Here is a 14,329-nt window from a genome sequence, read left to right on the forward strand (position 1 = left end):
CAGTTCAAAAACCATCATTTGATCTCACATGTTTTTTATCGCTCACTATTGTCTCCAAATGTAAAAGTTGAGTATGAGATCTTTTGACACGCGGGCTTCAGGTGTCTTGTGGGTATCTCTCCCCTTGTATCCAGTGTGTAACTTGTCCCCCTACCTTCCTGTAGTCAGGAAGTGAGTCAGAGCAGCTGGCGTGGGCGAAGAGGGAGACTCCGCCCACAGGAACAGAAGGACCCGGACCTGTCCATCGCCCTCAGCAAGGATAAAAACTAAAAACCCTATTAGACTCATGACAATAACCACAGTCCCGTTAGACACTCACAACGACACACACCTCCTGACCACAGTCCTGTTAGACAGTCACAACGACACACACCTCCTGACCACAGTCCTGTTGGACACAACGACACACACCTCCTGACCACAGTCCTGATACAAGCTGAATAAAACAATGCAACTGACTGATATCATGCAGTACAGCACAACAAACAGCTTCACCACGAGCAACAGTTCCTCAACAGCCCAAATACTACCGTCTGACTAGAGCCTGAGGACAGTGTGTCTTCGGACTAGACTACAACGCTTGTACACCCCCAATATAAACCAGAGTACACCCTGACAACAACTACAACTTCACCCTGACAACAACTACAACTTCACCCTGACAACAACTACAACTTCACCCTGACAACAACTACAACTTCACCCTGACAACAACTACAACTTCACCCTGACAGCAACTACAACTTCACCCTGACAACAACTACAACTTCACCCTGACAACAACTACAACTTCACCCTGACAACAACTACAACTTCACCCTGACAACAACTACAACAACTTCACCCTGACAACAACTACAACTTCACCCAGACAACAACTACAACTTCACCCTGACAACAGCCTCCCGCTGCAGCTCCGTGACGTTCTGACAACAGCCCCTCTAGACTGTGGCCCAATCATCCCCTAACCCCTGTGCCCAAATTTGCCCCTAAACCCTGCGCCCAAATCGGCCCCTAAACCCTACGCCCTATGCTAATCTGAGAGGATTTGACAGGTGTAAGTAATCTGGCAATAGCTCCAGCGTGCTCTCTGATAGGCTAGGTGGAAGTTTCACTATATTGCTTATACCGATCAAATCCTCTCCGATCTCTACAAGTGCATATGGTGTAGGGTTTAGGGGTCCATTTTTGGATTGGGCCTAGGACTTGAGGATGGGATGGCAGCCCCTCTACCGATCCAGCTCCGCTGAAGCCAGACTCTATCAACACTAACCTACCAAAGCCTCTCTTTTAACCTCTTTGTCATCGTCAGCCTCAGTGGTTAATTCCAGTTAGCTGCATCACAACTAAAATCAGCTCAGCTCCTTTTTCTTTTTTTAAGCCTCGATTTTAGTCCGACTTGACTGACTGACAGCCTAAATCAAGAGTGACTTAACTCTGACTTGGCTAAGGTCAGGGGTCGTTCTGACTCTAGTAGACCCCGTAGTTCTTCTATGGGGAGACTCTGGGTGCTTGACTTTGTTTTTGCTTCATCATTTGTTGTGAGGAAATAGCCAAGATTTTAACATTTTTTATTTAATTTTTTATTATTTATATAGGGGAAAAATCATGCACTTGTGGTTTATGAAGTATCTGTATATGTACTATTATAACTGTTTAATATACCCTTAAAAACATTCATGCTAAAAGTCTGTTATAGCGTACTGTTTTTCTGTCAGTAAGTGTGCTTGTGTTCATGATTTCTTGTTGAAAATCTCCTTTTTCGTAAGGAAATGTTTAGATTATGGAAATACGGATATTCTTTGTTACTTGTCTCGGGGGTTCTGTACTTTTATTGCCTTCCACCCCAACAGAAGAATGACAAATTCAAAAACTCTCCTGCCTTAAAGGATATGGGGGGCTGTTGACCTTTCACCTCTCACTGTCAACATTTAGATTGTATTTTTGTTGTAATCTCTTAATGCTAAACTCTATAATGCATTCAGTGTGTTTATTTTGACGTGTTTCATCTGTTATTGATTTATTCAACTAGGGCATTAGAATTACTACGTTTCTTTTTATATTTCATTCATTTTCAGGAGAAAATATATTATTTCACTCTCAAGCACCACACTCAATAATCACTCAGTTTGATCCTGGCCACTACCTGGCGTAAGGATGTGCTATCCTAATGCCTTGTAATTCACTGATGATCGGGGTTGTTTGGCACATACAATGTGTGTTTATGACCTCCTATGGTTGTCTCAAATTGCACCCCTATTCCCTATAGGGGGCCCCTGGTTAAAAGTAGTGCATTATATAGGGAATAGGGTGGCATTTGGGCTACAGACACAGTGTGTGTGTGTGTGTGTATATTCTGGGAACTCTGTGCTGCAGCTCATTCTCCAGTGTTGACCTGAAGGAGTATTTTATTGGTCACACTGGGATGCATTAATAAGTCATGTCCACAATGATGTCTGTCTTACTTATCCACAACCACAATGGCTCATTTCATGTGGAACAGTATATATGACTATAAATATTCCATCAAGGTTGAAATAATTGAAATCCTGTGTATACCTTTGAATATAAATAAAACCTCATGTAACATTCCAGGAAGTGGTTGGTGTCTTGTTTAAAAGAGAAACACTCTCTCTACCTCCTTTTTTCCTCTTTCTTCTTTCTCCTCTCTCCTATCTCTTTTCTCCTCTCCCTCTCCTCTTTCTCCTCTCTCTCACTCTCTCCTTTCTCCCTCTTTCCTCCTCTCTCCCTCTCCTCTTTTCTCCTCTCCCTCTCCTCTTTCTCCTTTCTTTCCCTCTCTCCTTTCTCCCTCTTTCCTCCTCTCTCCCTCTCCTCTTTTCTCCTCTCCCTCTCCTCTTTTCTCCTCTTTCCCTCTCTCCTCTTTCCCTGTCTTTCTCTCCCTCCTTTATTTCCCTCTCCTTTCTTTCTCTCTTTCTTTCTCTCTCTCCCTCCTTTCTTTCTCTTTCTTTCTCTCTCCCTCCTTTCTTTCCCTCTCTCTTCTCCCCTCTTGCCCTCTCCTCTTTCTCACTCTCTTTCCCCTCTCCCCACTCTGTAATACAAATTACTTTCACAAGAACAGAAAAGTGAAAGGAGAATGTTAGATTTGCGTTTCACTACTAAATTAGTTATTTTTTGGCAGGCTTCTACTTGTTGGCAGATTGAACTGAAATCTGTGATGAACCTTGTTCCTCTGCAAATGGTCAAATCCTCTCAAATGGACCAATAGTCAATGCAATGTGGCTAAATGCAGGTATTGAGTGAGAGGTACCAAGTGCAGCTGCCTGCTCCTGCCAGTCTCCTTCAGCGACAGAGTAGTGTCACTTCTAATGGGAAGCGTGACCAGTTAGCAGCTCAGGTAATATGTTTTTGAAGGAGTGTGTATCATTTCGGGTGAATGTAAGGACCTCTGACGTCCATGTGTAATTTAGCCATTGGATATGTGTGTTCCAAAGGGCACCCTATTCCATAAAATAACAAAAAGTAGTCCACTAAATAAAAGACATCTCCCCAGCCCAGTCAGCCTCTAATTATGGACATATGTTTGTATTTATAGGCTGAACCCACACAAAAAATACTGGCCTTGTCAGAGTAACAGCTGGAAAACATTGTTTCAATTTAACAAAGTCTTTGAGGTTGAGAAGAGGTGTAGAGTAGCAGTGTGCATCCGCTTATAGTCTAATGAACTGTGTGATAGATTGTATGTGTGATCTTAGGTCTGTCCTACTACATCCATCTACAGTGTAAATATAACGCCTGTATTCAGGGCTGGATGTGGTTTTACTAAACTAGTACAATGTCTGAACAACTTTCTCAAAACAAGGAAAATGTCTGTTGACTATCGGACTTAATTGCATCATTGCACACATCGTGATATCAATCAAGAATGAAATACAAATCAATAATATATTTCAATGTATTTTAATATTTACAATAAATACACCATTTACAGTATAAAATGAATACAGACTTCAGTCAAAAATAAGGATACACAAGACATCTAGCCCTGGTAGTGTACAATGAGTCTGGACCCATATTTTTGCACCCAAACCATACCACACAATTTCATCCAAAAGATTTCCATGAAAACAGAAAACAGTTGAGGGTAAGGTAAGCTACAGTATTTGGGCCATTCAAATCATTGAGGCAGTTTTCAATAACAAAACATATTTCACTAATAGCAGACTATGTAAACGTGTCTTATTTTGGTGCCCTTCTAGTTCTGCAGTGGACACTTTTACAGGTAGAATAATTGAAAGGCACTTTTGTGTTGAACACAGCACTCCAGTTTTTTCCAAGGAAAGAGAAGGAGAAGCACAGGGCCAGCCTCACGTACAACCAAACACCCTACCAAGCGTTTCTAAAGCTTTACAATAACAATAACCAAGGTAGTACCAGCTACATTACTAGAAAATAATCACACTAAACATTTATCAATATACATATATTTTTTTAAACAAGAACTAAAAAACATTGGCATGTTTAACATCTTAAATATAGAAAAAGACAGATAAACCAAATAGGCCTGAAGGTCACCCCTTAATAATAACCCACCATCAGTCCAAGTCCTGTACGTCACATTCACATGTGTCGCTTCATGTGAAGCGCAAGGTGGTCGGACCGGGAGAATGCGCGCTCGCACAGGTGGCACTGGAAAGGCCTGTGACCGGTGTGTTTGCGGAAATGCCGTGTCAGTTCGTCGGAGCGAGCGAATTTCCAGCCGCAACCGTCCCAACTGCAATGGTATGGCTTTTCACCTGCAGAGAGAAAGAAGAGAGAAACGTCAGCATAAGCTTCCGTTGGAAATAACGTCAACAGTCAAGCAACTTCACCAAGAATACGGCTGTGTAATAGCATATATGCCTTATGTTAGACGTAATGTTGCGTAATTCGTCAAAAAAAACAATACGATATATATTTCTTACCAGTGTGCGTTCTGTGATGTGCCTTCAGATGTGAACTCTTGGTGTAAGTCTTTCCGCACCCAGCGAATGTGCAGGTGTGCGTAGCCGTGCGCTTCCGCGGCCAGGTGCGGCGACCTCTCTTGGGCTTGGTCTCCAGTAGTTCCAGCGGAGAGGACGGGGGCGTCAGCAGTACCCTCTGTGTGTTCGGATGCATGCTCAGTCCCTTCTCGTACATGCCGAACTGGTGAGCGCCTTGGTATGTTCCAAGCTGCATCTGTGCTGCTGGAGGCGCTCCGGGGCGTTGGTGTGTGTACGTCCCCGAGGAGTGGTAGTTCTGTGGGAAGCTCATAGAGTGGCCCATCGGTACCTGCTGGCGGCACTCGGAGCTCCCCTGGTCGTTGGGGCTGAGCGGTGGCGTCATGTTGCTGGCTGCCCGCGGAGAGACGGCTACTCTCGGCTGCTCAAAGGACATCATACACGACACGTTTCCCTCTTGCTTGATTTTTGGACAACTCTGGGGGCCCATGCTCATAACGGGTCCATAACCGTCCATGGACGGCTCCACTTTGATGTTATCAATAATGTCCTGTCTAATGGGAAAAAGTGCAGAGTTGACATAAAACCGTCCTTGGACGCTATAGGTATTACGCGTAATATCGACTCCGTAGTCGTTCTCTCCCTCGGACCTGAGAAGCTCCGCCATCAGGCTGGTGCTGTAGGGGGGAGGCGGGGAGCTATGCTCGCTGGACGGGTAGGATGGCATAGGGCTCCCGGTGGTGAACAGGTTGCCTGGATAATCCACTGAGGGCATGTTATACAACGCTACACCTGCTCCCAGCGCAGCGGTAGGCATGCTGTCTGATCCAGTGGTGTTTGCCAGAATGAAATCCAAATCTAAGTAGCTACTCAGATCTTCGTCGTCTTTCCTTTCGATGCTCCGACAGTCCATGTTCTGTACCATATCAAGCATGGAGCAGTTGGAAGACATCGGTTTGTCCATGTCGCTTTTCCACCTCTGCAACAACCAATAGGAAAAAATACATTAGATATAGGACACAATACACACAGAGGTGAATCTCCAAGCAGAAGGCGACACCGAAACACACACATGATCATACAAGTTTGAGGTTTGTACTTACATTTTCTAAACTTTTGGTTTGGTTTGCGAATGTCGAGATGGGTGGCAAAATCACACCGGATAAAGCCATTTAAAAGATACAATAAATGCTTATTTGTTTCTTGTCAAAGTTGATTCAGTGAGTGAGTGCCTTTCTCAGCTCACTTTCCACCAGAAAGTTGCGCTTGAAAGACACCAAGCAGTGGGTCGTCCAAGCTTATAAATATGGTAGCCGAGTAGCTGGACCAATTGTGCGCCAGCGAGGAAATACGTTCAGGATGATGGTAAATTTAGCTCCGTTATATAAAGCCGATGAGCTCCGCTCTGTCTCTCTCTGTCTCTCTCCACTCTGTCGTTCAGCCGAGCCTATAAAGCATTGGGGAACCTCCCTCCACGCGGGCGATTCATAGACCAACCCATCTGGAGGCGGAGGGAGTGCAAGCGTGGCACGTACTTGTCAAAAACATACAAATATCTCATCATTACACATACATAATGTGGCCAAAGGAATGAAGTTACATCTGAGAAAGATAAAACAGGACACATGTTTCATTGACTTTGCCCATTTAATTTCTTACAGTTTAGTTGTACTTTGTCAGTAATTTAAATCTAAATTCAACTCACAATTTACACTGAACCTTGAATTACCATTAAACAAATATGTAAAATAGGGTTTGGGATAGCCTAGAGAAAAACATTCAGAACATGTATGTAACGATGCTAAATTAGATATCTTATTACATGTTAAAAATGTTTACATTATTTATTTATTGTAGGCCTATGCTCAGTCAATGTGAGCTAATTTAATTTAAACCTGTTTAACCCTCTAGAAGACTAATGTCCCCTCTCAGCATGCATGTCTAAATGTAACTATATCAGGCGCTTGGAAACTGTTTTCACAGATGTTTTTCACAGAAGTTTTCACAGTTGTTTTCACAGTTGTTTTCACAGATGTTTTCACAGTTGTTTTCACAGATGTTTTCACAGTTGTTTTCGCAGGTGTTTTCACAGTTGTTTTCACAGATGTTTTCACAGATGTTTTCACAGATGTTTTTCACAGAAGTTTTCACAGTTGTTTTCACAGTTGTTTTCACAGATGTTTTCACAGTTGTTTTCACAGATGTTTTCACAGTTGTTTTCGCAGGTGTTTTAACAGTTGTTTTCACAGATGTTTTCACAGATGTTTTCACAGATGTTTTCACAGTTGTTTTCACAGATTTGAACTGCTTTTAGACACGTGATGTTAACATGATCTCCCCTATGAGCGATCCTATTCAGGTTGAAATAAACAGCGGTTTGAATCAGTGGTCAGAATGTTGATGGGGTTGATGACGCTTGCCTTAGCCTACCCTACCCTACCCTACTTTACCCTACCCTACCCTACCTTACCCTACCCTACCCTACCCTACCTCACCCTACTTTACCCTACCCTACCCTACGTTTCCCTACCCTATACTACTTTACCCTACCCTACCTTACCCTACTTTACCCTACCCTACCCTACCTTTCCCTACCTTACCCTACTTTACCATACCCTACCCTACCCTACCTTACCCTACTTTAGCCTACCCTACCTTACCCTACCTTGCCCTACCTTACCCTACCTACCCTACCTTACCCTACTCTACCCTACCCTACCTTACCCTACCATACCCTACTTTCCCTACCCTACCCTACCTTTCCCTACCTTACCCTACCCCACCCTACATTACCCTACCCTACCTTACCCTACCTTACCCTACCCTACCTTACCCTACCTTACCCTACTGTCCCCTACCCTACCCAACCTTTCCCTACCTTATCCTACTTTACCCTACCCTACCCAACCCTACTTTACCCTACCCTACCTTTCCCTACCCTACATTTCCCTACCTTATCCTACTTTACCCTACCCTACCCAACCCTACTTTACTCTACCCTACCTTTCCCTACCCTACATTTCCCTACCTTATCCTACTGTCCCCTACCCTACCCTACCTTTCCCTACCTTATCCTACCCAACCCTACTTTACCCTACCCTACCTTTCCCTACCCTACATTTCCCTACCCTACCCTACCTTTCCCTACCCAACCCTACTTACCCTACCCCACCTTACCCTACCCTACCCTACCTTTCCCTACCTTATCCTACTTCACCCTACCCTACCTTATCCTACTGTACCTTACCTTGCCTCACCCTACCTTACCTTACCTTAACCTACCCTACCCGACCTTACCTTACTTTACCTTACCACACCCTACCTGACCCTACCCTGTCCTACCCTACCTTACCTTACCTTAACTTACCTTACCCTTCCCTACCTCACCCTACCTTACCCTACCTTACCCTACCTTACCTTACCCTACCCTACCCTACCCTACCTTACCTTACCTTACCCTACCCTGCCTTACCTTACCTTACCCTACCCTACCCTACCCCACCTTACCCTACCTTACCTTACCTTAACCTACCCTACCCGACCTTACCTTACTTTACCTTACCACACCCTACCTGACCCTACCCTGTCCTACCCTACCTTACCTTACCTTAACTTACCTTACCCTTCCCTACCTCACCCTACCTTACCCTACCTTACCTTACCTTACCCTACCCTACCCTACCCCACCTTACCCTACCCTACCCTACCCTACCTTACCCTACCTTACCCTACCTTACCCTACCTTACCTTACCCTACCCTACCCCACCTTACCCTACCTTACCCTACCTTACCTTACCCTACCCTACATTACCCTACCTTACCCTACCCTACCCTACCCCACCTTACCCTACCTTACCCTACCCTACCCTACCTTACCCTACCTTACCCTACCTTACCCTACCCTATCCTACCTTACCACACCCTACCTTACCCTACCTTACCCTACCCTACCCTACATTACCCTACCCTACATTTCCCTACCTTATCCTACTTTACCCTACCCTACCTTATCCTACTTTACCTTACCTTGCCTCACCCTACCTTACCTTACCTTAACCTACCCTACCCGACCTTACCTTACTTTACCTTACCACACCCTACCTGACCCTACCCTGTCCTACCCTACCTTACCTTACCTTAACTTACCTTACCCTTCCCTACCTCACCCTACCTTACCCTACCTTACCTTACCTTACCCTACCCTACCCTACCCCACCTTACCCTACCTTACCCTACCCTACCCTACCCTACCTTACCCTACCTTACCCTACCTTACCCTACCTTACCCTACCTTACCTTACCCTACCCTACCCTACCCCACCTTACCCTACCTTACCCTACCTTACCTTACCCTTCCCTACCTCACCTTACCCTACCCTACCCTACCCCACCTTACCCTACCTTACCCTACCCTACCCTACCTTACCCTACCTTACCCTACCTTACCCTACCCTATCCTAACTTACCCCACCCTACCTTACCCTACCTTACCCTACCCTACCCTACATTACCCTACCCTACCCTACCTTACCTTACCCTACCCTACCCTACCTACCTTGTAATAATATTGTTATTTCAATGTTACTACACCGGCATAAGAGCCACATAAAGTAAAGCTTTGATGTAACCAGTTCCCTAAGCTGATAGGCTTGCCATCTGGGATTGAACTCATTCTACCAAAAAAAAAAAGAATCCATTGATAACATTTACATTATATAATTAATTCAAGCATTATAATGTAGAAAAAGCTGCTCAGGTATTATACAATCTCTCTGAACAGCTTTACTGCTTGCCAAGGAGTCTGTGTTCTGTTCTGTGGAACGTGTGTCATCCTACAGACTTCCAGTAGTCCTGGAAAGGAAAAGGAAGTGTGAGCATGTATGTGACCACCTGACCCGTGACCCTAACTCTCACACCACCACTTCTTCCCGACCAACCACCAATGAGAGTGTTCTGCTGTCGAACCACCTTCTCTCAGAGTGTGAATCAGACATCTCTCAGTTCGAAATTCCACCCTACTCCCTACGTAGTGCACTACTTGTGACCAGAGCGGTATGGGCTCTTTTCAACAGTAATGGAATAGGGAGTAGGGTATCATTTGGGATGGGAGACAATGGCCTCTCTAAACAGGAGACAAACGACTCTCTGAACTGGAGACAAACGACTCTCTGATCGGGAGACAAACTGCTCTCTAAACAGGAGACAAACAACTCTCTGAGCGGGAGACAAATGACTCTCTGAACTGGAGACAAACGACTCTCTGAACTGGAGACAAACGGCTCTCTGAACTGGAGACAAAAGGCTCTCTGAACTGGAGACAAACGACTCTCTAAACAGGAGACAAACGACTCTCTGAACGGGAGACAAACGACTCTCTGAACTGGAGACAAACGGTTCTCTGAGCTAAGTGACACTCTGAACTGTTTGCTTGTAGCTAACAAGAGTGTGAGGAACTCAACTTTGTTCATACAGAGTGATACTTGACTTACTTGAATTAAATGCTAAATGCTAAAAGGAGATAAAGGCTTCCTCTACAGTGCCTCTCCACTGAAGCTTGTTTTTTTTTTTTTTTTTTTTGCATCTTTGAGGTATAATTCCTTAGTAAATGGATGAGGTATAATTCATTAATAAATGGATGAGGTATAATTCATTAGTAAAGGGATGAAGTATAATTCATTAATAAAGGGATGAGGTATAATTCATTAATAAAGGGATGAGGTATAATTCACGAATAAAGGGATGAGATATAATTCATTAATAAAGGGATGAGATATAATTCATTAGTAAAGGGATGAGGTATAATTCATTAATAAAGGGATGAAGTATAATTAATAAATAAAGGGATGAGGTATAATTAATTAATAAAGGAATGAGGTATAATTCATTCATCAAGGGATGAGGTATAATTCATTAATAAAGGGATGAGGTATAATTCATTAATAAAGGGATGAGGCATAATTCATTAATAAAGGGATAAGGTATAATTCATTAATAAAGGGATGAGGTATAATTCATTATTAAAGGGATGAGGTATAATTCATGAATAAAGGGATGAGATATAATTCATTAATAAAGGGATGAGGTATAATTAATTAATAAAGGGATGATGTATAATTCATGAATAAAAGGATGAGATATAATTCATTAATAAAGGGATGAGGTATAATTCATTAATAAAGGGATGATGTATAATTCATTAATAAAGGGATGAGGTATAATTCATTAAAAAAGGGATGATGTATAATTCATTAATAAAGGGATGAGGTATAATTCACGAATAAAGGGATGAGATATAATTCATTAATAAAGGGATGAGGTATAATTCATTAGTAAAGGGATGAGGTATAATTCATTAATAAAGGGATGAAGTATAATTAATAAATAAAGGGATGAGGTATAATTCATTAATAAAGGGATGAGGTATAATTCACGAATAAAGGGGTGAGATATAATTCATTAATAAAGGGATGAGGTATAATTCATTAATAAAGGGATGAGGTATAATTCATTAATAAAGGGATGAGGTATAATTCATTAATAAAGGGATGAAGTATAATTCATGAATAAAGGGATGAGATATAATTAATTAATAAAGGGATGAGGTATAATTCATTAATAAAGGGATGATGTATAATTCATGAATAAAGGGATGAGATATAATTCATTAATAAAGGGATGAGGTATAATTCATTATAAAGGGATGATGTATAATTCATTAATAAAGGGATGAGGTATAATTAATTAATAAAGGAATGAGGTATAATTCACGAATAAAGGGATGAGATATAATTCATTAATAAAGGGATGAGGTATAATTCATTAGTAAAGGGATGAGGTATAATTCATTAATAAAGGGATGAGGTATAATTCATTAATAAAGGGATGAGGTATAATTCATTAATAAAGGGATGATGTATAATTCATGAATAAAGGGATGAGATATAATTCATTAATAAAGGGATGAGGTATAATTCATTAATAAAGGGATGATGTATATTTCATTAATAAAGGGATGAGGTATAATTAATTAATAAAGGAATGAGGTATAATTCACGAATAAAGGGATGAGATATAATTCATTAATAAAGGGATGAGGTATAATTCATTAGTAAAGGGCTGAGGTATAATTCATTAATAAACGGATGAGGTATAATTCATTAATAAAGGGATGAGGTATAATTCATTAATAAAGGGATGAGGTATAATTTCATTAATAAAGGGATGAGGTATAATTCACGAATAAAGGGATGAGATATAATTCATTAATAAAGGGATGAGGTATAATTCATTAATAAAGGGATGAGGTATAATTCATTAATAAAGGGATGAGGTATAATTCATTAATAAAGGGATGAGGTATAATTCATTAATAAAGGAATGCGGTATAATTCATTAATAAAGGGATGATGTATAATTCATTAATAAAAGGATGACTACATGAAGCATGCTACTAGATCAAATGAGTTGAGGATGCGGATGAGGTGGGGATTCACATAGACAATTAAAAGGCCACTAGAGTGAATCGAGTTTGATTGGCTTGACTCTGTAGACGTTATTATGCTTTAAAACCTACTCGGAGCTCACGTCTGCAGAAAATGAACCAAATTGGACATGATGTTTTGAGTGACAGTGACATTGTTGATGAGTAAGAATGCCACAGAATGAGCAACGCCCAAAAAGCTGGTTTTTCTTGAATTAAAGATTTACACAATAGTGTGACTATTGGGCAATGCAACAAAAAAAAACAATTTCACAACTATGTACTAGAATGATGAAATGCATAGGTCTGACATACTAGTTCACACCCTACACTTTAAATTAGTTATTTTCACCTCTACACACAGGGGAGGAACCTGACAGACTAGACTACTGGAATTCTTTACATTTGGTTGTTATTAGTAAAAAAATAAAAATAATATCACCTGCCCATTGGAGCAACCACAGAGCATGCTCAACTAGCATGACTTGTCAGGTCGCTTGCCCTGGGAAATAGGGCAACCCTTAATGTCAAAGTCATTGTAACTCATTCCTTATCTGTGTGGTAAATTGATAGCATGTCTGTCATTTTTATCATATTGAAGAGGGTTAAATCTTCAGGCCGATGATTGACACATTCCTCATTTTGTCTACCTGCTACTTCCAGCCAGCTGTGTGTGAAAAACGAACGCCGTTTCATATTTTAAGTAGAAGTTGTGCACAAATAAACTTATAGTTGAACAAAGTGCCCTATAATATAGACATCATGGAATATTTTATAAATCATTATTTTGTTTATATGAATGCAATACTGAATGTTATCAGATCTTTAATCAAAACTTAATATTAGATAAAGGGAACCTGAGTGAACAAGTAACACAACCATTACACACCTATTTCATGTACTCCCATTAACAAAGTTATGGAACACCCTTGTTGTGAAAAAGGAATTGCTCCCTTATACTCAATAACTTTAGCTGCACTGACTCCAACCAACCACTTCCTGTAGTTGTTGATCAGTCTCTCACATCACTGTGGAGGAATTTACTGTAGCTGCACTGACTACAACCAACCACTTCCTGTAGTTGTTGATCAGTCTCTCACATCACTGTGGAGGAATTTACTGTAGCTGTACTGACTCCAACCAACCACTTCCTGTATTTGTTGATCAGTCTCTCACATCGCTGTGGAGGAATTTACTGTAGCTGCACTGACTCCAACCAACCACTTCCTGTAGTTGTTGATCAGTCTCTCACATCGCTGTGGAGGAATTTACTGTAGCTGCACTGACTACAACCAACCACTTCCTGTAGTTGTTGATCAGTCTCTCACATCACTGTGGAGGAATTTACTGTAGCTGCACTGACTCCAACCAACCACTTCCTGTAGTTGTTGATCAGTCTCTCACATCGCTGTGGAGGAATTTACTGTAGCTGCACTGACTCCAACCAACCACTTCCTGTAGTTGTTGATCAGTCTCTCACATCGCTGTGGAGGAATTTACTGTAGCTGCACTGACTCCAACCAACCACTTCCTGTAGTTGTTGATCAGTCTCTCACATCGCTGTGGAGGAATTTACTGTAGCTGCACTGACTCCAACCAACCACTTTCTGTAGTTGTTGAACAGTCTCTCACATCACTGTGGAGGAATTTACTGTAGCTGCACTGACTACAACCAACCACTTCCTGTAGTTGTTGAACAGTCTCTCACATCACTGTGGAGGAATTTGTCCACTCTTCCATGCAGAACTTCTTTAACTGAACAACATTTGTGGGTTTTCAAGCATGAACTGCTCATTTCAAGTCCTGCCACAACATCTCAATTGGGATTAGATCTGGACTTTGACTAGGCCAATCCAAAACTTCAAATATGTTTATTTTTAGTCATTTTCATGTAGACTTGATTGTGTGTTT

General features: G+C 41.7%; 2 protein-coding genes across 3 annotated transcripts in view; one reads left to right on the forward strand and one right to left on the reverse strand.

Annotated features, from left to right (window-relative positions):
- The window catches only part of LOC139387007 (epidermal growth factor receptor substrate 15-like 1), a 66,184-nt gene extending 63,590 nt beyond the window's left edge, over positions 1 to 2,594 (forward strand). For both annotated transcript variants that reach the window (XM_071132950.1, XM_071132951.1), the window contains exon 22: positions 165 to 2,594. In XM_071132950.1, the coding sequence (XP_070989051.1) occupies positions 165 to 175 (11 nt within the window). In that variant the 3' untranslated portion in view covers positions 176 to 2,594. The remainder of the gene's footprint in view (positions 1 to 164) is intronic.
- A 1,308-nt stretch (positions 2,595 to 3,902) lies between these two features.
- LOC139387430 (Krueppel-like factor 2) lies at positions 3,903 to 6,361 on the reverse strand. Its single transcript, XM_071133586.1, has 3 exons — positions 6,041 to 6,361; positions 4,923 to 5,916; positions 3,903 to 4,754 (listed from the first exon to the last, which is right to left on the reverse strand). Exons 1-3 carry the CDS (start codon positions 6,107 to 6,109, stop codon positions 4,579 to 4,581), a joined length of 1,239 nt encoding a protein of 412 aa, XP_070989687.1. The 5' UTR covers positions 6,110 to 6,361; the 3' UTR covers positions 3,903 to 4,578.
- Positions 6,362 to 14,329: the final 7,968 nt, after the last annotated feature.

This window comes from Oncorhynchus clarkii, chromosome 28, assembly GCF_045791955.1.
Source record: "Oncorhynchus clarkii lewisi isolate Uvic-CL-2024 chromosome 28, UVic_Ocla_1.0, whole genome shotgun sequence".
NCBI classification, from domain to species: Eukaryota; Metazoa; Chordata; class Actinopteri; order Salmoniformes; family Salmonidae; genus Oncorhynchus; species Oncorhynchus clarkii.